The 23,308-nt window shown below is 33.3% G+C and overlaps 2 protein-coding genes across 3 annotated transcripts in view; both read left to right on the plus strand.

Annotated features, from left to right (window-relative positions):
- Positions 1-23,308, plus strand: part of LOC142336073 (uncharacterized) — a 482,576-nt gene that overhangs the window by 389,273 nt on the left and 69,995 nt on the right. Inside the window, exon 2 of the mRNA XM_075384584.1 lies at positions 18,090-18,198. Within this exon, the coding sequence (XP_075240699.1) occupies positions 18,143-18,198 (56 nt within the window). The 5' untranslated portion in view covers positions 18,090-18,142. The remainder of the gene's footprint in view (positions 1-18,089; positions 18,199-23,308) is intronic.
- Positions 22,470-23,308, plus strand: part of LOC142336075 (sodium/potassium-transporting ATPase subunit beta-1-interacting protein 1-like) — a 193,321-nt gene continuing 192,482 nt past the window's right edge. For both annotated transcript variants that reach the window (XM_075384587.1, XM_075384588.1), the window contains exon 1: positions 22,470-22,496. The gene's annotated coding sequence lies outside the window, so the exon portion shown is untranslated. The remainder of the gene's footprint in view (positions 22,497-23,308) is intronic.

The following is a 23,308-nucleotide window of genomic DNA, read 5'->3' on the forward strand; positions in this document are numbered from 1 at the left end:
ACTTCAGTTATTATGAAAGAAAGACATTTTATAAAAATATGCCCATTGCTACTAGATTCTTATTTGATCTAGGTACGGAAAGTGAAATTTAAAGACCTCAATAAATAAAAATTGGTTTTGAAATTAATAATGTTAATGAGCAAACTCATGATGCAAGTACATTTGATATAATGAAATTACTGAATTTTTTGTAAGGTTGGTAGTGAGTTTTATCTTGAGGATAGAATGAATATTAATTATGGTACCAAAACTTGCTATGAGGCTTTTAAAAAAGCTGATAGCTGTAAAAAAGATTATAACGGGTTAACACATAATATTAAACGATATATAAATCATAGAACATTCAAAAGTAGTTACGAAATATATGTATCTGATACTAAATATTAAAATGATCATATGGGACCACAACCAAAACAACTAAATTTTAAATTTACTGTTGCTGTTGCTGATGTTGCTTGCCATGCATTATTTTTAACTAGAAAATTAATAGTATTAATAGTGATGCTAACATGATGGTTGATATAGTATCGTGGAGACTAATACCGTGTCGTAGTTATCTGTGAAGCAGGTTCTCTGAAAGTTAAAGCTTCAATAATAATACTTAAGTAATATATATAGTCAGTAATTTCATAATACTTTAGTAATAGTAACAGTTATACTTAAAACATTAGTTATAGTTCTATCTAATGCTCATGTTATAGTTCTTTCTAATGCTCTATTTGTTTGTTTATAGTCTTAGTCAGACTTAGCTAATTTAACAAATCCTTTAGCATAAATAATATCTATTTCCTTTTCATTCGCTTTAGACGAACCTTTACCTTCAACTCTAGTCTTAGTCTTTGTCCTAGTCCTTACAACAAAAGGATTATACTTTTTACATTGATTTTTTTATGTCAAACTGAGTCTTTTACAGAAATTCAAAACTAATTCATATTGCGTTGGTGGAAGACATTATAGTGGTACTTACAATATAAGAAGATTTATTACAGCTAAAAGAACTAAAATGTTAAAGGGTAATTGTGTTAAGTGTAAGAGAAATAAATCAATGACTGTAAGTGATGCAACAATAGAAGCAGAAGAATTGAAAGATTTCTTTAATAGCTTTCGTAAAGCAACAGTTAACTTTGGAAAAAAGTTGCTGATATTCCAGTCAGAGCACTAAAAACAACAGGCAAAACAAGAAGTGCAGCTGCAAGTAGAAACGCAAGAGCAGCTCTATCAGCCACAAATGACTCAATTACAATTGCAACTACTGGTGAAGGTATTAAAGTAGTACAAAAAGGAAGGGGTTATAATTAGCAACAAAAAAGACAAAAAATTTATAACTAATGGTAAATATTAATACTAATTATATTATTAGTAAAATTTTTATTATCACTTAACGCTATTAACTTTAGTTTAAAAAAACACTCTTATTTATTTATTTTCTTATTCTTCTTATATTCCTCATATACCTTAACTAATTATATTGAACACTATCTATTTTATTATCATTCAATGAGTTAATATATAGTTTGTTAAACTTGTCACTAAACTGATTAATTAAAATATACCTTTCAGAATACTTTATAACTTTATTTCATATTTTAGTATTAATTGTTTTTGATGGTGTACCACAAACAGTTGCTGAAGCAAAAGCTGTTGGTATAGAATAAGGTAACCTTATACCTGTTAATGCAACTGATGTGGATGTTGCATTTTTTATCTCAGCTATGTTAATATAATTTTTATATCTGCTTAACTTCTCATTATAGTTATTAGTTTCAGTTTCGTAGTAGTTTCGAATATCTTTTTTAATATTGGTATTGTTTTTAAATTTTTTATTAGGATTTTATCATTTTTGTATTTTTCTGAGAAGGAGTTAAAATTGGGTTAAAATTAAGGTGCACTAGGTTTATTTTTTTCCAATTTTATGTAGTAAAAATATTTTGCTTTAGTTATAGACATAATCACAGTCATAGTCATAGTCCAACATTATATAGTAAAATAAGTCTCAATCTCTTTTATTATATCCTCATGATTAAAATCACAATGCATCTCTAGTCTTGCTTTCTTTTTGTTGTCTACTAGCTTACTTTCTAATAATATAACTACTATATATTGTATTATTGTCTTTTTATTCTTTGTAAGAGCTTCATCAAAAGCAGAATTAGTCTTTTCATTAACTTCCTGAAATTCCTTTGGACCACTAGTAAACATATTATCGAGCTGTATGTTAGTAATTTTCTGATTAATCTTAATATTATCACATTCCTCTTTTAGTTGATTATACTTAGAGAAAGTACCACAAGCAACTTTATTACAAAATCAACAGTATTTGTAACTTCATTTGCTGATTTAATAAACTCATTAATTATTAATAAATTCATTAACATGTGTTCTGTTTAGTTTTAATGTTTTAGCTATCAAATTTGCCTTTTCTTAGTTCAGTTATTTTTGTTACCTAATATATCTATGTTTTAGAAGAAGATAACAAGTTGCTATCACAATACTCTTTATTAACGACATCTTTTTCATCTACGGGAGGTTGTACATTTGTAATTTTATAGGTACCTTTCATGTCAAAATTATCATTATATTCTGAAAATAATTCACGCGCCTTACTTGCTGATAGACTGATATTTGATGATGCTTGTTTAGCCTGTTGAAGTCTATTTCCTGTCATCTTTGTATTTGTTTTCAGAAAGAACTGAATCTTCCTCGTAGCTGACCGTAGGTCTAACCTCGTTGTTTGTTTGGGTCTATGTGGTGGTCACATTTTGGGGCAACAAGGGCTGAGCCCCTTCGTTGGTCAGCATTGCTAAGACCACTAGCTTCTCTTTCTTCATTACTCTCATAAACAGTATCTTCAATAGTAGAATCTCTTCTTGGTATACTAATTGATAATCATCTTATAACTTTTGACCTGTTGCTTTTAGTATCTCCTCTTTGTTTGTAATTGATATCACTTAGAAATCATTTTAGTTTATTTTCGTCATTTTTTATGTCTCTTTCAGTTCAATTTTTATTAGTGATAAACATGAGGAAACCTTTAAACAAGTCATAGTTGTTATTTCTTAGTTTTATAAGATGTGGTATTATATGAGTGGGCACATTATTAAACCTAAACTCATTTTCATTTGCATCAGTGGGCTTAATTGTAATCGAATATTTGTTCGTTTTCTTATATCTGCAAGAATATCAATCATCTCACTACTTAGTTTGCCCTCTTGACCCGGTAATGTGATAGGCTCTCTAACAAAGAACCCGCTTTGTTGGATGGGAGGAACTCTAAATTTTTCTATACATGTGTTGTCTTCTATCCGAGAAGCGGTTTCCCCGATCCGAGAAGCGGTTTCACCGACCTGCAAAAGCGGTTTCACCGATTGCTTCAATTGTTTTTGTTTGGTAGATTTGTAGTATTTCAATATTAGTTTTTATGATTTTAGTTAGAGGATCAAATAACTCTTCAATTTCACCATAATATTCTTGTTGTCTTAATTTATCTTCAAATCTATTTCTTATGTTTTGTTTTTCCAGAATGTTTAATTCTATAAGTTTATCCTGTTTAGTCAGTGTTTAATTGTTAAGATTGAAATTAAAATAAATCATTATATTGTTTAATAGCAGCAAGGATTAAGTTCCTGTCATCTTTAATAGTTTTTTTTAGTATTAGCTATTAATATATTTGTACTTATTTCTAAAACTAATTTTATTAATTGATCTAATCAAGCAGTTTTAATTCTAATTATCAAACCTCCTTTGAATAGATGCACGGTTTTATCAAGATGATAGCTTTCGATATTATTTACATTAAATGCTTTATCATCAGTGTTGCTTAGACGTCTCTTAGTGTTTTTAATAATTGCCACTTTATATTCTACTTTTTGTATTCTACAATCTTCTACAATTCTTTTTTGTAAAAAAAAAATAGAGCATTATAAAAATCTTCATGTTTACCAATGTATACTTTCTTTATTCCTTTCTCTTTAGATGTTTCATTCTTAAAAATATCAGTCTTTGGTTGTAGTCCTATGAATCCCTCTATGACTTCACTTCAAAATTAATGTTTCAATTTACATGGAACTTTATTAGTAGTTTTAATTGGAGTATCTAAATTGCCTAAGTCCATGTATTCGTCGCTAATAAAAAACAGTTTTCATATAGTGAAGGTGTAGATCTTTAAGTGATGGTTTTAACACATTATGAAAGAATTCATTTATGTGGAGTTCACTGAGTTCTTACACAGTTGAGCCTAAGCATATTCGTTTTTCATATTGTATCTCTTTCTTATAATATTCCATTAAAGTATAAATATCAATTCTTATTACATCTCTACATGTTGGTTTACATTTAGGTTGGCTTTTAGTATTTCATATTCATCGGTTAGAAACTTAGCTTCTAATTACTTTAATGGTTTTTCAAAATTTTACCAAATAGAGAAATTTTAATAACTTAAATATATTTTTCTCAGCCCTAGTTTTAGCTTCTGTTCTTATCTTTGTGTTCTGTTCAAGAAAATTTTTAATGATATAGTCTTGTTTGAATATAATTATTCTATGAACTTTAGTAAATTTTATACCTATCTCAACAACAAACTTTAACAATCTAATGTGTATTAAATATTCAAATTTATCACTCTGATCCTTGAGTGATTTGGAAGTCATTGTTTATAACCCCATTCAATATTCTCTATTTCTCTTCTCAGACGTACTAGTTGGAAGTTACTAGTTTTATCTTTACATTCATTTGGATATTCTAAATCACAGATAACCCAATAGCCATAATCAATATCATCTGGAGTATTTAATTTACTCTGAAGCATGGTTTCCTCTTCGTCTAAAGATGTGGTAGTAATATCTGCGAAGCAGATTTGCTGATACTCAAAATCTTTATATGGCAGTTTTTTCATTTTTGCATAACTGTATATGTTATTGGCTTCAATATACCAGAAGGTCTTGTTATTATTATTATTATTATTATTATTATTATTATTATTATTAATAATATTAGTATTATTATTATTATTATTATTATTATTATTATTATTATTATTGTTATTATTACTATTATTATTATTATTATCATTATTATTATTAACATTTCTATTACCATAACACCACAATCAACCGTATAGCACTAACGATTTCTTTTAGCGTTTGTTTGTATTGTATTGTATCTAATTCACATTCAATTAGTTTTAGGAAACGATCAAAAATATAACCAGGTAGACCAATATAATTCAGAGGATTGAGTGTATATGTATTGATGTTTAATTTAACAAATAGTTTGAATATGTGTTCTAATATTCTACCATCATTCTCCATATACTCGAGTGTTAATTCTTTATCTGTTTTCCTACTGTTACTTCCATTAAACTCAACAACATCAGAGACCTTGTCATAAATCTGTAGCTGTCTTTTAACTTTATTATGCGTACTCTAAACGTTCTAGCCTAACCATTAGTACTAAGTAAAACATCTATTCTTTTCTATCACTCTTCTGTTCAAATAGCTCATCGAAATGTAGATTGAAGTCATCACCTTTACCATTATGAAACATCACAGGAATGAAGTTTTTTGTCTATGGTTTGAATTACAAATATTACATGCAGGACCTCTCTATTTTACTCTTTCTTGACTGTGATCTCTCATTTTATTCACATATGTTTTATCAAATATATGACAAGTGTTATTGGCTGCATGATATAATTTATCTTCTTTATTAAATATCATGTTTTTGTTTAACTTAAATCTGTGCCCTGTTGCTATTTCTAATAGATTTTTAACATAAACTTTAATACATTTAAGCAAAAATATGATTCGAAAATAGCATTAAAACCAATTTCAATAGCAATAGGTACATATGTAGATAATTTATATGTTTTATCACCAATTGTTTCACTAACACTTTTCATATAACATTTATTATCGCTAAAGGTAACATTGTTCACTTCTTGTTGTTTGTGATTGCTCTTGAACTTGATTTGTTTTCAATAAGGGCACAAAATCTTTGTTTTGATTTGTATACAGCATTCATGAGCATCATATTTTTGTTGAGAGCTAAACCTATGATCACAATTATCAGACAGCCAAAAACTTTGCATGTTTAGTATTAGGTCTTTCTATTAATACTTCTATGTTCTTAATACAGCTGTAATACATAGACGAAGATATTTAAATTTTTCATTTTTAAATTTTAATATTGCTTTTGTTTTAGTTCTTGAACCAGGCGGTAGTTCAGTAAATGTTTTTGGTGATGGTTTTGTCATTTCTATAATTATTTGTATATCCCTAATGCCAAAATGCTCATAATCATAGCATAACCATCATATATTTCTCTAGAATAATCAAGCCATTGATTTAGATCTAGTCGATGAACTTTACTCATAAAATCGTCTGTTTCTAAAGTTGACTTGAATAGCCTTTTCCTCCTCAGGCTCTCTGTTTTATATAAACAATGGACGGTAAATTTGTATTTATTTGATTTAAATCCTTTGATATCATCGAATATTTAATTTACTGGTTCATTAAGTTTTTAATAATTTTTTATTAGCATTTGAAATATATATCTGTTGTTGATTAAAGCTTGATTTAATTTCATAATCGCTAGTAGTGGCTACTTTCTCTCTCCAGTATTTATTCATATGAGTTTTTGGGGTGATATCGTTTTTAATATTTTCACCACAGACCCAGCATGGTACTACAGCTTTCAGCTCGTTTTTAGTTTTTGTTTTGGTTTGAGTTTGCATTTGTGTTTTGGGTTTAATTTAGGTTTAGCTTTAGGAACGACAAAGTATTCATCTTGACCTGTGTTATACAACCTCTCCAAAGTTTCATTTTCCACCTCATCCTCATACTCCTTTCTAACTCTGTTTGAGTGTTCATTACTTAATTTGTGTACGACAAGTTGTTTCCTTGTTTCGAAGGCCAAATCACAAATATTACAAAAGTTTACAATTTCTACTTTAGACATATCTTTTAAGGGTAAAACTTCATATTTTTGAAAATATACAAATTGAAGATATGTATATCAGTAAAAAGTGATAGTTGGAAAAATAAATCATGGAGAAAATGTCGTGATGAATGTTTCGATAGTTCATTTGAATGTTATATCTGTAAATATTACTTTAAGAAGACAGATTATATTAATCATATAAATATGAATACAATGATCCAAATCTGTATTTAACTTGAATAATGAGCAAAGTAAATCAACATATTAGCGAATTTAGATTTAAAAATTATCAGTGCAGATTATGTATTTATCTACATAGATATAGATATACACATAACAAAGATAGATTCAAGGAAACCGCCGAAAGATTTAACATAAAACTGTAGAAATAAGCTGGTATTTTTTTAAAAAATTTTCGCAAGTTGGATGTACGTGCCTTTAAACGGTTTCATTATTTAAACTAGTATCTGCTGACGTCCACTGGAGTCAGTGGGGATAGAACTCAAACTGTCCGTGTGATAACGGTTAATTACCAGCTTAACTCTGTACTAGTAGATTGCACAAAGTGAGAAAAAAATGATTATTTTTAATTGTTTATAAATAGAATATAGAGTAATGTTGAAGCGGATATAATTAATGGATAAAAGTGGTATTCAACGGCGATAGAACCCAGACTATCATGGTTAATTAGCAATTTCCCTCTATAATAGTAGATTGCACTAAGTGAGACAGGAAATGATTGTTCTTAATTATATAAGAATAGGAAACATAGAGTAATGTGTATATGTAGGAGTGGATATATCCAACAAAGCAGTACAGTGGTAGTGATAAAAGGGGTCTTCAATTGACCATGAATACATTTTAGTGTTAAGTGGTTGGTTGGGGACCCCCCTTTATCCACTACTCCATCTCATTATTTCATGGAACAGAAGTCACCCATTCACAACAAAATGATCACATCACTTATTGTTCAATTGACGCTATATATGAATTACTTTTCTGTTCAGCAAATATAAATTTACTTCCGCCTATAGAGGAAGTCATTTGATGACACTTACCGTATTTGATACAACATTTCATTCTTCTGATAGCGGTTGTGATACACAATTCTGATCTATCCTCTCTCTCTATCTCTTTCTCTCTGTCTCTCTCTCTCTGTCTCTCTCTATCTGTGTGTGTGCGTGAGTGTGTCTTTTAAGCCCGAATATAAGTTTGATTGAAGTTGTGCCACTTTTCAAAGCACAAAAATTCGAAACAGAATTGTGGCTGAGATTAGGGAGACATTGTGTTTGACATCTTGAATTGAAAGTTGCTAATTTAATTTCTATTCTAACTGTATTCGCAAAAAATCCAAAAAAATCAATTAAAACCCATATGTGACGCTATCACTAAGAATTGATTATCATATGGCGCAGTCAGCACCTACAGATACTATGCTACTGGAAGTTGAACCAATCTGCGACAAACAAATTTTGGAACTACTGGCAAGAGTAAGCATCTCAGTTGATGTATGTTCTTCGAGCGGCACCACCAAATGAAAACTATTGGACTTCAGAGCTGGTATATGAGACGCATGTTCCAAAAAAAACAATATTTCAGAATCAGAAATGAACTGTTGAAAAACAAATGGCTCAACAATTGTCCAAACCTTTACCATTAAGCAAATATCACATGAATTCAATTTTGTTGTTTAAATTACAAATATTACATGCAGGACCTCTATATTTACAAGTTCCATGACAGTGATATCTAACTTTGTTCACACATGTTTTACAACCTATATGACAAGTGTTTTTGGCTTAATGATATAATTTTTCTTCTTTATTAAATATCATGTTTTTGATTAACTTTAATCTGTGCCCAGTTTTTATTTCTAAGAGATCTTTAACATAACCTTATTACAGTCTGAGCAGAAACATGATTCCTAAATAGCATTAAAACTAACTCCATCAGCAATAGGTACATATGTAGATAATTTATATGTAATATCACCAATCGTTTCACTAAAACTTTTCATATAACATTGGATATCGCTAAAGGTAACATTGTTCACTTCTTGTTGTTTGTGATTGTTCTTGAACTTGATTTGTTTTCAATAAGGGCACAAAATCTTTGTTTTGATTTGTATACAGCATTCATGAGCATCATATTTTTGTTGAGAGCTAAACCTATGATCACATTTATCAGAAAGCCAAAAACTTTGCACGTTTAGTATTAGGTCTTTCTATTAATACTTCTATGTTCTTAATACAGCTGTAATACATAGACGAAGATATTTAAATTTATCATTTTTAAATTTTATTATTGCTTTTGTTTTAGTTCTTGAACCAGGCGGTAGTTCAGTAAATGTTTCTGGTGATGGTTTTGTCATTTCTATAATTATTTGTATATCCCTAATGCCAAAATGCTCATAATCTTAGCCATAACCATCATATATTTCTCTAGAATAATCAAGCTATTGATTTAGATCTAGTCGATGAACTTTACTCATAAACTCGTCTGTTTCTAAAGTTGACTTGAATAGCCTTTTCCTCCTCAGGCTCTCTATTTTATATAAACAATGGACGGTAAATTTGTATTTATTTGATTTAAATCCTTTGATATCATCGAATATTTAATTTACTGGTCCATTAAGTTTTTGATAATTTTTTATTAGCATTTGAAATATATATCTGTTGTTGATTAAAGCTTGATTTAATTTCATAATCGCTAGTAGTGGCTACTTTCTCTCTCCAGTATTTATTCATATGAGTTTTTGGGGTGATATCGTTTTTAATATTTTCACCACAGACCCAGCATGGTACTACAGCTTTCAGCTCGTTTTTAGTTTTTGTTTTGGTTAGAGTTTGAATTTGTGTTTTGGGTTTAATTTAGGTTTAGCTTTAGGAACGACAAAGTATTCATCTTGACCTGTGTTATACAACCTCTCCAAAGTTTCATTTTCCACCTCATCCTCATACTCCTTTCTAACTCTGTTTGAGTGTTCATTACTTAATTTGTGTACGACAAGTTGTTTCCTTGTTTCGAAGGCCAAATCACAAATATTACAAAAGTTTACAATTTCTACTTTAGACATATTTTTTAAGGGTAAAACTTCATATTTTTGAAAATATACAAATTGAAGATATGTATATCAGTAAAAAGTGATAGTTGGAAAAATAAATCATGGAGAAAATGTCGTGATGAATGTTTCCATAGTTCATTTGAATGTTATATCTGTAAATATTACTTTAAGAAGACAGATTATATTCATCATATAAATATGAATACAATGATCCAAATCTGTATTTAACTTGAATAATGAGCAAAGTAAATCAACATATTAGCGAATTTAGATTTAAAAATTATCAGTGCAGATTATGTATTTATCTACATAGATATAGATATACACATAACAAAGATAGATTCAAGGAAACCGCCGAAAGATTTAACATAAAACTGTAGAGTTAAGCTGGTATTTTTTTTAAATTTTTCGCAAGTTGGATGTACGTGCCTTTAAACGGCTTCATTATTTAAACTAGTATCTGCTGACGTCCACTGGAGTCAGTGGGGATAGAACTCAAACTGTCCGTGTGATAACGGTTAATTACCAGCTTAACTATGTACTAGTAGATTGCACAAAGTGAGAAAAAAATGATTATTTTTAATTGTTTATAAATAGAATATAGAGTAATGTTGTAGCGGATATAAGTAGTGGATAAATACGGTATTCAACGGCGATAGAACCCAGACTATCATGGTTAATTAGCAATTTCCCTCTATAATAGAAGATTGCACTAAGCGAGACAGGAAATGATTGTTCTTAATTACATAAGAATAGGAAACATAGAGTAATGTGTATATGTAGTAGTGGATATATCCAACAAAGCAGTACAGTGGTAGTGATAAAAGGGGTCTTCAATTGACCATGAATACATTTTAGTGTTAAGTGGTTGGTTGGGGACCCCCCTTTATCCACTACTCCATCTCATTATTTCATGGAACAAAAGGCACCCATTCACAACAAATTGATCAAATCACTTATTGTTCATTTGACGCTATATATGAATTACTTTTCTGTTCAGCAAATATAAATTTAATTCCGCCTATAGAGGAAGTCATTTGATGACACTTACCGTATTTGATACAATATTTCATTCTTCTGATAGCGGTTGTGATACTCAATTCTGATCTATCCTCTCTCTCTATCTCTTTCTCTCTGTCTCTCTCTCTCTCTGTCTCTCTCTGTCTGTGTGTGTGCGTGAGTGTGTCTTTTAAGCCCGAATATAAGGTTGATTGAAGTTGTGCCACTTTTCAAAGCACAAAAATTCGAAACAGAATTGTGGCTGAGATTAGGGAGACATTGTGTTTGACATCTTGAATTGAAAGTTGCTAATTTAATTTCTATTCTAACTGTGTTTGCAAAAAATCCACAAAAAAATCAATTTAAACCCAAATGTGACACTATCACTAAGAATTGATTATCATATGGCGCAGTCAGCACCTACAGATCCTATGCTACTGGAAGTTTAACCAATCTGCGACAAACAAATTTTAGAACTACTGGCAAGAGTAAGCATCTCAGTTGATGTATGTTCTTCGAGCGGCACCACCAAATGAAAACTATTGGACTTCAGAGCTGGTATATGAGTACAAATATCACAAAGCCAATACTTTGCATGTTTAGTATTAGGTCTTTCTAATAAAATTTCTATTTTCTTAATAAAAGCAGAGTCTCCATCCCAGACTAATATTCTTATATTGTGAGGACCGTTGACAAATTTGGAGCATTTCTCTATTAGTTCTAGTTTTGCACTATCTTCGGTTGAATGTCTGTAGAACCACATTTTAATATTATGATTATTCTGTATTCTTGTTAAATAATATTATGCTTATTTATTATGTTCCCAGACTTCAACTAGATTATTAATATCTTTATTTTCCTTAGTTGCATGATCAGTGACTGGATATAATACAGCTGTAATACATAGACGAAGATATTTAAGTTTATCTTTTTTAATATTCAATATTGCTTCTGTTTTACTTTTTAAACCAGGCGGTAGTTCAGTAAAGGATTCTGGTGACGGTTTTGTCATTTTTATAATTATTTGTATATCCTATATACCAAATTACTCATAATCATAGCCATAACCTTCATGTGTTTCTCTAGAACAATCAAGCCATTGATTTACATCTAGTCGATAATCTTTAGTCATATACTTGTCTGTTCTAAATTTGACTTGAATAGTCTTTTCATCCTCGAACTCTCTCTTTTAATATAAACAATCGACGGTAATTTTATATTTATATGATTTAAATCGTTTGATATCATCTAATATATAATTTACTGGTTCATTAATTTTTTTGATAAAACTTTTTATGAACACTTGAAATAAATATCTGTCGTTGATTAAAGCTTGATTTAATTTCATAATCTTAGTAGTGGCTATGTTCTCTCTCCAGTATTTATTCGTATGATTTTTAGGGCGATATCGTTTTTAAACTTTTCACCACACACACAGCATGGTACTACATCTTTCAGCTTGTTTTCAGTTTTGGTTTTGTTTTGAGTTTGAATTTGTGTTTTGGGTTTAATTTAGGTTTTGTTTTAGGGGCGACAAAGTATTTATCTTGATCTGAGTTATACACCCGCATAGTTTCTTTTTCCACCTCATCATCATACTCCTCTCCCACTCTGTTCGAGTGTTCATCTTTTAATTTGTGTACGACGAATTGTTTCCTTGTTTCGAAAGCCAAATCACAAATATAAAAAAAGTTCACGTCTTCTACTTTAGACATCTTTTTTAAGGGTAAAAATTCATATTTTTGAAAATATCGAAATTGAAAATGTCTATATCAGTAAAATGTGATAGCTGCAAAGATAAATCATGGAGAAAATGTTGTGGTAAATGTTTAGATAGTTTTTTGAATGTTATATCTGTAAAGGTGACTTTAAGAAGATAGATTATATTAATCATGTGAATATGCATTATAATGATCCAATATATTGAACTTGTATAATGTGCAAAGTAAATCAACGTATTAGCGAATTTAGATTTGAAAATTTTTAGTGTAGATTATGTTTTTATCTACATAGATAGAGATATACACATACCACATTCAAGGAATACGCCGAAAGATTTAACACGAAAGTGTAGATTTAAGCAGGCATTTTAAAAAACTTTTCCAAGTTGGTTTTACGTGCTTTTTACAAGGTCTCATTAGTTACATTAGTATCTGGTGACGTCCACTGGAGTCAGTGGGGATAGAACTCAAACTGTCCGTCTGATAACGGTTAATTACCAGCTTAACTCTGTACTAGAAGATTGCACAAAGTGAGAAAAAAAATGATAATTTTTAATTGTTTATAAATAGAATATAGAGTAATGATGTAGTGGATATAAGTAGTGGATAAAAGGTATCCAATGGGGATAGAACCCGGGCTATCATGGTTAAATACCAGCTTGACTCTACTAGTAGATGTAAAAGAAACCAATTTGTCAAATTAAAATTACTTCCAATACTTAAAACAAACGTTTTCGAACTTTACGTTCATCGTCAGGTTAAAACTGTTTTTACAAATTGTTAAAAGATAAAATGAATATGTATTTACATTTGTCTGAGATGACAATTAAAACAATTCTAGGAAATATTCTAAAAAATTCAATCGAAAATTTTTCCTTATATACAATATTTAGCCTATTTACAACACATATTTACATCTGTTATCAATTTACTTAAAAACATTCCTATTCCGGATTTTTCGATTTTGTCCATGTTCTTGTATTTTTAGGGTTATTCCGAATTTGCCCTAACCATAAGTATCCCTCTTGTGGAGGTTTTGCAAATTTCGTTTTGTCATGCACAAAATGTTTTTTGCCCTATGCATTCTCATTTAGTCAAAAATATGATTTGAACTAATATTTTAGCGTGAGTTCCCTCCCCCTATATTCGTCGCGTGTGTTTAGTGCCGGCTTCAGCTTGCTGATATATATAGCTTCGATGATCATTAGTTTTTCTACTGACCGACAGGCGTCCAGAATTCTCCATTCAATGTCATTCGTGGCGCCACGACATTCAACTAGATGTTGACCCACCTGTGAATCCTTCTTTTGATGTTCTGTTATCCTTGTGGTAACATGCCGGCTTGTTTGCCCAACATAGATGGATCCGCATCCATTACATTTAATTTCATATACCACGTGGGATTTCAGATCTCTATCAAAGGATGATTTCAAGGTGGGGAGGCACGATCTTAATTTTCGCGTTGTAAAAACTACTTGCAATTCGCATAGTTTCTTCAATTTGCTTGCGAAGTTTTGAGTGAGGTTGCCTCTGTATTGTAGTAAGAATTGAGTGAGGTTGCCTACTAAGAATTGATCTACTAGTAGATTGCACTAAGTGATACAGGAAATGATTGTTTTTAATTATATAAGAATAGGAAGTATAGAGTAATGTGTATATGTAGTAGTGGATATATCCAATACAGTAGTAGTGGATAAAAGGGGGTCCCCAGTCGACCACGAATACACGTTAGTGTTGAGTGGTTGGTTGGGGACCCCCTTTTATCCACTACTCCAACTCATTATTTCATGGAACAGAAGGCACCCATTCACAACAAATTGATCACATCACTTATTGTTCATTTGACGCTATATATGAATTACTTTTCTGTTCAGCAAATATAAATTTACTTCCGTCTATAGAGGAAGTCATTTGATGATACTTCCCGTATTTGATACAATATTTCATTCTTCTGATAGCGGTTGTGATACTCAGTTCTGATCTATTCTCTATCTCTCTCTCTCTCTCTCTCTCTCTCTCTCTCTCTCTGTGTGTGTGTGTGTGTGTGTGTGTGTGTGTGTGTGTTTTCAGCCCGAATATAAGATTAAGTGGAGTTGTGCTACTTTTCAATGCAGAACAATTCGAAGCAGAATTGTGGCTGAGATTAGGAAGACGTGCTTGACATTCTTAATTGAAAGTTGCTAACGTAATTTCTATTCTAAACTGTATTCGAGACGCGAATCCAAAAAAAAACTCAATTTGAACACAATTGTGACACCATCACTAAGAATTGATTATCATATGGCGCAGTCAGCACCTACAGATCCTGCGCTACTGGAATTTGAACCAATCTGCGACAAACCGGTTTTGGAACTACTGGCAAGAGTAAGCATCTCAGTTGATGTATGTTCTTCGAACGGCACCACGAAATGAAACCTATTTGCCTTCAGAGCTGGTATATGAGAAGCATATTCCAAAGCGAACAATATTGCAGAATTAGAAATGAACAGTTGAAAAACAAATGGCTGAGCAATTGTCCAAAGATTTTAGCCTCAGGGATACTGTGTGGGATCCCTTTCTGAAAGTGTGACAGTGAAGCGTTTTCGCTATCTTATTTGAGTCTCGGTGCATTGGAGCGTAGAGTCTTTTGCTCCCAAAAAATAAAATACCAGAATGACAAGATGACGACAAACGAACGTTTGTACATTCTAGGCGACATCTTTACAAAATAACGTAATGTAACGTTTGGTAGATGTCTTTTTTTAACCTAAAACAGCTCAAAGGAAAACATCGAAAAATTTAATGGATCAATTAGAGAATTTCCCCCCTCAATTTCAATCTTAGGAGTCGCGAAAGTTCCATAATAAGCGATTGTTTATCGCCCGGGTCGAATGTCTTCCTTAAAATCCTCCCATTTGTTTGTAAGTAAGAGTGGGGGGGGACTTTTGAGGACTTTTGGGGAATTAACCCCTGACTGAAATTGCCATGTAAGAGTGGGCTGCAATGGGAGGACTTTTCAGGAATTACCCCCCTGACTAAAATTGCCACGTAAGAGTGGGCTGCAATGGGAGGACTTTTCAGGAATTACCCCCATGACTTAAGTTGCCATGTAAGAGTGGGCTGCAATTGGAGGACTTTTGAGAAATTACCCCCCTGACTAAAATTGTCATGTGAGAGTGGGCTGCAATGGGAGGACTTTTCAGGAATTACCCCTGACTGAAATTGCCATGTAAGAGTGGGCTGCAATGGGTAAAATGGTGTAAGAGTGAGGGCGTAATTTGTCCAGTGGGAGGTAAAATGAAGTAAGCGTTGGGCTGCAGGGGGGTAAAATGTAAGAGTGAGGGGGTAATTTGTTCAGAGGAGGTAAATTGATGTAAGAGTGGGCTGCAATGGGTAAAATGGTGTAAGAGTGAGGGCGTAATTTGTCCAGTGGGAGGTAAAATGAAGTAAGCGTTGGGCTGCAGGGGGTAAAATGTAAGAGTGAGGGGGTAATTTGTTCAGAGGAGGTAAATTGATGTAAGAGTTGGGCTGCCAAGGTTGTTCAAGACTACAGTGCCGAATTTTATTCACCAGGTTTTGATTCCATTTATAGTTGGGTGAACCCCGTCACAAGAAATATCAATATCTGTAAGAGTTTTATCAAGACATTCAAATTTTGACCACGGATACAGACCATCGAGTTCCAGACATATCATTTCCAGTTGCTCATTAAACTTTGTAATTGCCTCATTATTACTATTTTGACCGTAACAGCCGTCCTTGACCGGTGAAATTTTGCAGACAGCTCTGGTTTCTACTTTTTCATGCACTTATCAACTGTATCTTTCATTTGCATAGCAGCAACTTGCCCAGATAAACTTTTATCAATTGAATTATGTCCAGCGTGTAGTACTAAAGTTTCCGTCTTAGCCCCAAGAGAATATATTTCAACAACTGTTCCAATATCTTTAATTGTTGCTGAAGAATATGAATAAATTGCCGTTTGCTGCGAGATGTCTTGTTGATTGATTTTGCGGTATGTGCTATCTGATATTAAAAGCTGCTTTGCAAAGGGTGGTATCACTTTCGGATAATATTTCTTATCTGGCGTTTCAATATTTTTTAGTAAACGCTAATTATCCTGCTTTTCTAGAAAAAATTATCAATGTTGTCTGTTCTTTGAAGTATTCAGTATCTTTCTCCAGACTATTTATTGTCGCTTTCTGGAAATTAACTCTGTTTCCGCAAATCGTACTATGCCAAATTGTTTTCTAGAGATTTTATGGTTCTATCTTTCTCATTTTTTTTCACTGGTTTCTAGAAGTTTCGCAATTAGTTCCTCTTTGTTACATTTTTCAATGACTTTTTTTGAAAACATGATGATCTGGTATTGCTTTTAGTTGAATAATAAACAAAATTACAGCATCATTTTTAAAATGTTGGGGGGGGGAATTGTACCTGAAATAGAATTAAAGATTATTTGATGTAAATGGTTTTGGTCTCACCCGATGACGAGATGGAATACAGCTCAATTTATGTGTATAGAATACCCAAATACTGATAAATTGACGTTCAAAAAAAGCTTGCGATTAAGTTATCAAAAAAAAAACAAAACTGTCTCGGGAGATCGTAACGGTGACACCAGTATTTGGATAGAGATAGCACCCATACACTGATAACTAGAATAGCCAGTAGTAATATACCGTAGCTTGAAAAAAACGAAAAGAAAAAACGTTCTTCACTCCATATATTTAATGTTGAGTACGGCTTGGACTTTCAGTGTTTTTTTAGTGTTCAGAAGGGAGTAGACAAAATTTATCAATTCAGTTTTAAAGTTTACACGCAGCTGACTTGTTAATGGGGAAGATCTTTAATGAGGAGATTTGTAATGGGGAAACTCCCACTAATTGTTGAAAAAAAGAAGAGAGCCTCCCAAAAATGTGTTAATTGCTTGTATCATTTTGCAGTTCTTTGATTGAAGATTTTATTTTTTATTAAAATTGATTCTACATCTTTTCAGCTAATGTAAAAAAATCTTTCTTTTGCATAATAAGTCTCTATGTCTCTCCCATTAATACACGAGGAACAGTAACTTCAATAGGAAAGAGCCAAAAATTTTTAGATTTGCCGAACAGATGTAGAATTAATGAATTTTATGATATTTCAGTTCTTGAGGTGTATAGTTTGATTACTGTAGAATCCAATGCATAACCTTTGAGGTGGTATATTTGAAATTTAACTGTTTAGATACTTAACTTCATCCTTGTCATCGACAATCTTTGTTTGATGGCTCAGCAAATATTCAACTCTAATAACTTTGAACGCTATAGAACAGTAAACATAACTACGATCATGATTTATCAAGCTTTGAAATATTTATAGGTTTCTTGCAATAAATAGGTAGTGCTTTAAGATTGTTATGTCCGACATTGGCTGAGGAAGTTCAGATTAATTCGTGGACAAAATGGCGTCAAAAGGAATGGCCCGATGGAAGGACAACCTGAACAGAGCTCTGTTCAAGTGAGTTATCTTGCTATTTTCATCTTTTGTCTTGGTGACTGGTTTCTGTTTGTTCCTCAGTTCTCTGGAACATTTAAATGTCGCCTTAACTGCCCCAATTTTAACAATATCTGAAATTTGGTAAACAATTTTGGCGCGTTTTGTCGAATCCTGCCTGCTCAATTTTGGCCGGCTTACCAGCTGTCGATCCGCTAGTCTAATTTTAAGGCTTTAAAGTAATGATACCACATTAAAAATAGATTGGAGTATCCCCAAATGTTTCAAAGACGAGCTATTGGCCTTCTTGATGTATTTTTGAGAATTAGAAAGGTGTGGCGAATTAGAAAGGTGTCACTGAATTAAATTGATGCTACTAAACGATTTCGCGTCTTTATAAAATCAGTGAAGTGGTGGCATGAAGTGTAGTAGTAGCAGAGAAAGGCTAAACTTTGATACAGCAGTCTGTTGGTGTACACCCATAAGTTTGAGCAAATTTTGTGTGTCTGGAGGACTCGGAGAACTCATTGTGACCACGTCGCAGCTTCGTCTGCTGCATGTGAAGTAAAGGGCAGTGTTGATTTTTCCCGTCGTATTTAGTTATCTGCTGTTTTTCTCTTGGCGAGGTTGAAGAGGAATCGGGCTCGTTGGGTATGGTTATTCGTCATTTTCGGTGTGCTTTTTCATGGTTAAAGAGGTATTTAGATAGCTTTGGAGCGCAGCTAGCATCTTAACCTATAGATACAGGGAGCAGGCTCCGTTTCAAATTCTTTCTAAAATCAAATTTATCTGGTAGAGGTTTGCTGTTTTTATACGGTGTTTTCAACTATTTTAATTGCTTTCGAACAAAGTTTGAAGGAATTATTGTAAACGTGTTGGTTTTTTTATGCAAAATTTTTACTTAACCATTTTGACTTTTCGAGTGAATTTTTTGCCCTTGCCTTTTTGGTTTTGCGGGATCCACATTTCTCTCACCCACAAATGTCAACAGCTGAAGTCAAGTGGTGGCAGTGCACTACTAAAAGTCATATTAAAACGCGCCGAAATTGGTAATTTCTTCTTTAAGTTTCATTTGTGGTTATATATTTGTGGTTTATTAGTGGTATATAATAACCTCTAATGACGTCATATGAAGCGCCCGTAGTAAATTTAGTTTCTCTCCCAAGTTGCATTGGGCTATGTATCTGAAAAACCTATGCAGCCTTTATTTGAATTTGATATTTCTTTCAATGATTTGCTCGATCGTAATAGGAAGTTTTAGTCTATGATTTGTTTATGGTAATAAAATCTTTGTTAATTGCTCTCAAACAAAGTTTGTAGCAATTATATAAGCCCCGTTGTCTTTTTAAGCGAATTTTTGCTTGACCGAATTTTTGTCTGACCCGTTTGAGTTTTCGTCCTAAAAACGGGATAAACAGGTAAAGCCCGGAGGACTTAAGAAACTGAGCAGCAGCTTTTTTAGAGCCTTACGCGTTACTAGTTTCTAAGTATCGGATTCACCGAAACAGTTTTGAGGAGAAAAGTTTACCGTGTGAAGGGAGGTTTTTAACCTTATAAATTTGACCCCTCCTTCCTAACACTCCCTGTCTACCCTCTATCGATTTGGACCCCTTCTCGTACAGCCCTCCCAACCATACCCCCATCCTTTGCGCCCCTCTGCTGAAACCCCCCCCCCCAATGCTAGCATCCCTCAGCCACAGCTGACTACTAACAAAGCTACCGAGAACGAGATAATTTTTTCTCAATCTTTTAACCGTATTTCTGTGCACAGTTTTTGTATAAGAGTTGCTTCATGCCCGCGCCTTGTTGAGTCTGAAAAGTCTACCCTCAATATGGCTTGGGCTTTTATATTGCTTTGATTTCTCCAGGTTGTTGATTCGTGTTGATGTTGGAGTCTTGTAATCTTCAAATGAAATGTAAGCATGTAACGTTCATGCTGGTTCACGGGTGGTTGCTGTTTCGGCACATGCATAAACAGACAAGTCTTGATGTGCCGTTCTACTTTAGAAATTTACGTTTATTTTGTCGAGTTTTGAATGTTTGAACCGCCTGACTCCAATGTTTTACATTGCACGCTCAGGTGTTCTCATTTAAAAAATGAAGTTTATGGTGACGCGATCTCTGCTAGGTTTTCATTGCTCTCAAACGAAGTTTGTAGCAATTATATTAGTCCTGTCGGTCTTTTTATGCGATTTTTCGCTCGACCGATTTTTTGCCTGACCCATTTGACCTTTCGTCCTCAAAAACGGGATAAACAGTTAGCGCCCAGCGGGCATTAAGTGCTTTTAGAGCCTTTCAGTTCACTAGTCGCCAAGTATGCGATTCACAGAAACTGTTTTCGAGACCTATACTTATGGTGTGAAGGACGGTTCTTAAAGGTTGACCCCCACAACCCCCCCCCTCTTTTACCCCTAATACCCACCCTTGCACATGGTTCAGGCCGTACGGGGCCCGTGCAGCCAAAAGACCCCCTCCCTCCGTTGCCCCCTGGTGCGCTTACCTCACGCTCCTTCAATTAAGCCAAAGCTAGCCTCGCTATTCCGTGGCTAGCTACAGACGACAAATCGTTTGAGAGCAATTCGCCCGACGTTAGTCGGCTATGTTTTTAGTTTTAGGTGGAAAAAGATTTATTAATAGCCGCACAGCGATAGCTGGGGCTATTATTGGCCTTCTCTTGTTTTTTTTTATTTCGCAGTAATGATTTTTGTTACGACCATATGACGTCACAGCCACTTTTTGTTCATTCGTTCATGCAATTTAAACTGAATTACATGTGTGACGTCATTTTTCGCTCTTAGTGGAGCGAGTTTTTTTTCATGCGCGTGATTTTGTGCGTGATTTTTGGTCACACTTGACTTACCTCACTCTCAAAAATGACTTCCTCAATTTGAAATTGACTTTTATTTACTTTAATTCAAAGAGATAAGGTCAAATGGGTGTGTGTCACTCTAAATGAAGGTTATTTGAGATCAGCTAATAAAGGCAGCAATAACTTATACAGATTTTTTATTCAAAATATAACAGATCAGCCTTCAATGAAAAGACGAATTTTTTTGGTCTGTCTTTTTTACTGTATTTTTTAGACTGCCGATCTACGACTCTATTGCGGCTATTTTTGGCAATTTTTGAATCTATTTTTGAATCTATTTTGGCTATTTTTGAATCTATTGCGGCTATTTTTTGCGGGCATTAAGTGCTCTTAGAGCCTTTCAGTTCACTAGTCGCCAAGTATGCGATTCACAGAAACTGTTTTCGAGACCTATACTTATGGTGTGAAGGACGGTTCTTAAAGGTTGACCCCCCACAACCCCCCCTTTTTTACCCCTTATACCCACCCTTGCACATGGTTCAGGCCGTACGGGGCCCGTGCAGCCAAAGACCCCCTCCCTCCGTTGCCCCCTGGTGCGCTTACCTCACGCTCCTTCAATTAAGCCAAAGCTAGCCTCGCTATTCCGTGGCTAGCTACAGACGACCAATCGTTTGAGAGCAATTCGCCCGACGTTAATCGGTTATGTTTTTAGATTTAGGTGGAAAAAGATTTATTAATAGCCGCACAGCGATAGCTGGGGCTATTATTGGCCTTCTTGTTTTTTTTTTCGTCGTCATGATTTTTGTTACGACCATATGACGTCACAGCCACTTTTTGTTCATTCGTTCATGCAATTTAAACTGAATTACATGTGTGACGTCATCTTTTTTCGCTCTCAGTGGAGCGAGTTTTTTTGTTCATGCGCGTGATTTTTGGTCACACTTGAGTTACCTCACTCTCAAAAATGACTTCCTCAATTTGAAATTGACTTTTATTTACTTTAATTCAAAGAGATAAGGTCAAATGGGTGTGTGTCACTCTAAATCAAGGTTATTTGAGATCAGCTAATAGAGGCAGCAATAACTTAATAAGATTTTTTATTCAAAATATAACAGATCAGCCTTCAATGAAAAGACGAATTTTTTTGGTCTGTCTTTTTTACTGTATTTTTTAGACTGCCGATCTACGAATCTATTGCGGCTATTTTTGGCAATCTGCCAGCCATGTTGTTTAAATTCTCTCGGAGGAATTTTGGTGCAAGTATTAGAGCCGCGCATGAGTTTTGCTTGACTTTTGACTTCTTCATGGAATTTTGTCCTTGACTCATTAATTGCTCTCGAACGAAGTTTGAAGCAATTATTGTAAACGTGTGTCTTTTTTAGTTGCGAAATTTTTGCTTGACAGTTTTTACGCTTTTCTAGGACGTTTTTTGACTTTTCAAGTTTCTTTTCCATTTTTGTTGTGATAAACTTATTAAATTGTTGTGCCTAATTGTTGTGATAAACTTATTAAATAGTCTCCACGTGCACCCGGGAGGCTATTTATTTCTGTTTCTGCTCCTGATTGTAATTATTTATTGTTGTATTGAGGGCGGACATTGTTTGGGTAGCCCCAGTAACCAAGAATTTCAGATTCCCGCGGAAAAAAAACCTGTATACTTCATATCCGAATATTGCAAACTGTGTAGTATTTCAACGAACACTCAAGTCCTGATTTCCGAGATCAACCTTCTGGCGTAGAAGTTCTTCGCAATTGTTGGAGCTTTTGTTACATTAGGTTAATTTCTCAGTCAACATTTGGCGCGAGAATTCTCCGGATTTGTTGGACTGCTTTATCTATTTCTCTTGTAATTATTTATTTAGATAGAATTTAGATTATTCGTTTACTTAGGACCTATTCAGCGCTTACTGCAGTCTTCGGACTGTATTTATTTGTCCCAAACAATGCAGGCTTTATCCCCGCCACCTCCCCCATCCAATCCGCCATGTACTGTGTGCATGGGTTTATGTACAGCACAAGAACGCGTTATCTGTGTTCGATGTAAGTCTAAAGGTGTTTATGGATCTTGCCTTGGAATTGCCCAGACAACAAATTGCTTTGGATTGATATTTTGTTTTGGATTGATATTTTGTCTTGTCCGAGTTGTTTGCCAACTTTTACAACAGAGTTTTCAGCCCTTTGTTATCAAATATCTGCTCTTGAAGTTAAATTAGAAAAAGTGGATTCGCTGATTGCTGAAATTCAATCACTGAAGCTGGAGATAATTTCTCTGAAGAAAACGGATTACCCGTATCTTAGAGCTGCTTTCAGAAATCGGACTGACAG

Source organism: Convolutriloba macropyga, chromosome 3 (assembly GCF_964194025.1).
Source record: "Convolutriloba macropyga chromosome 3, txConMacr16.3, whole genome shotgun sequence".
Lineage (NCBI taxonomy): Eukaryota > Metazoa > Xenacoelomorpha > Acoela > Convolutidae > Convolutriloba > Convolutriloba macropyga.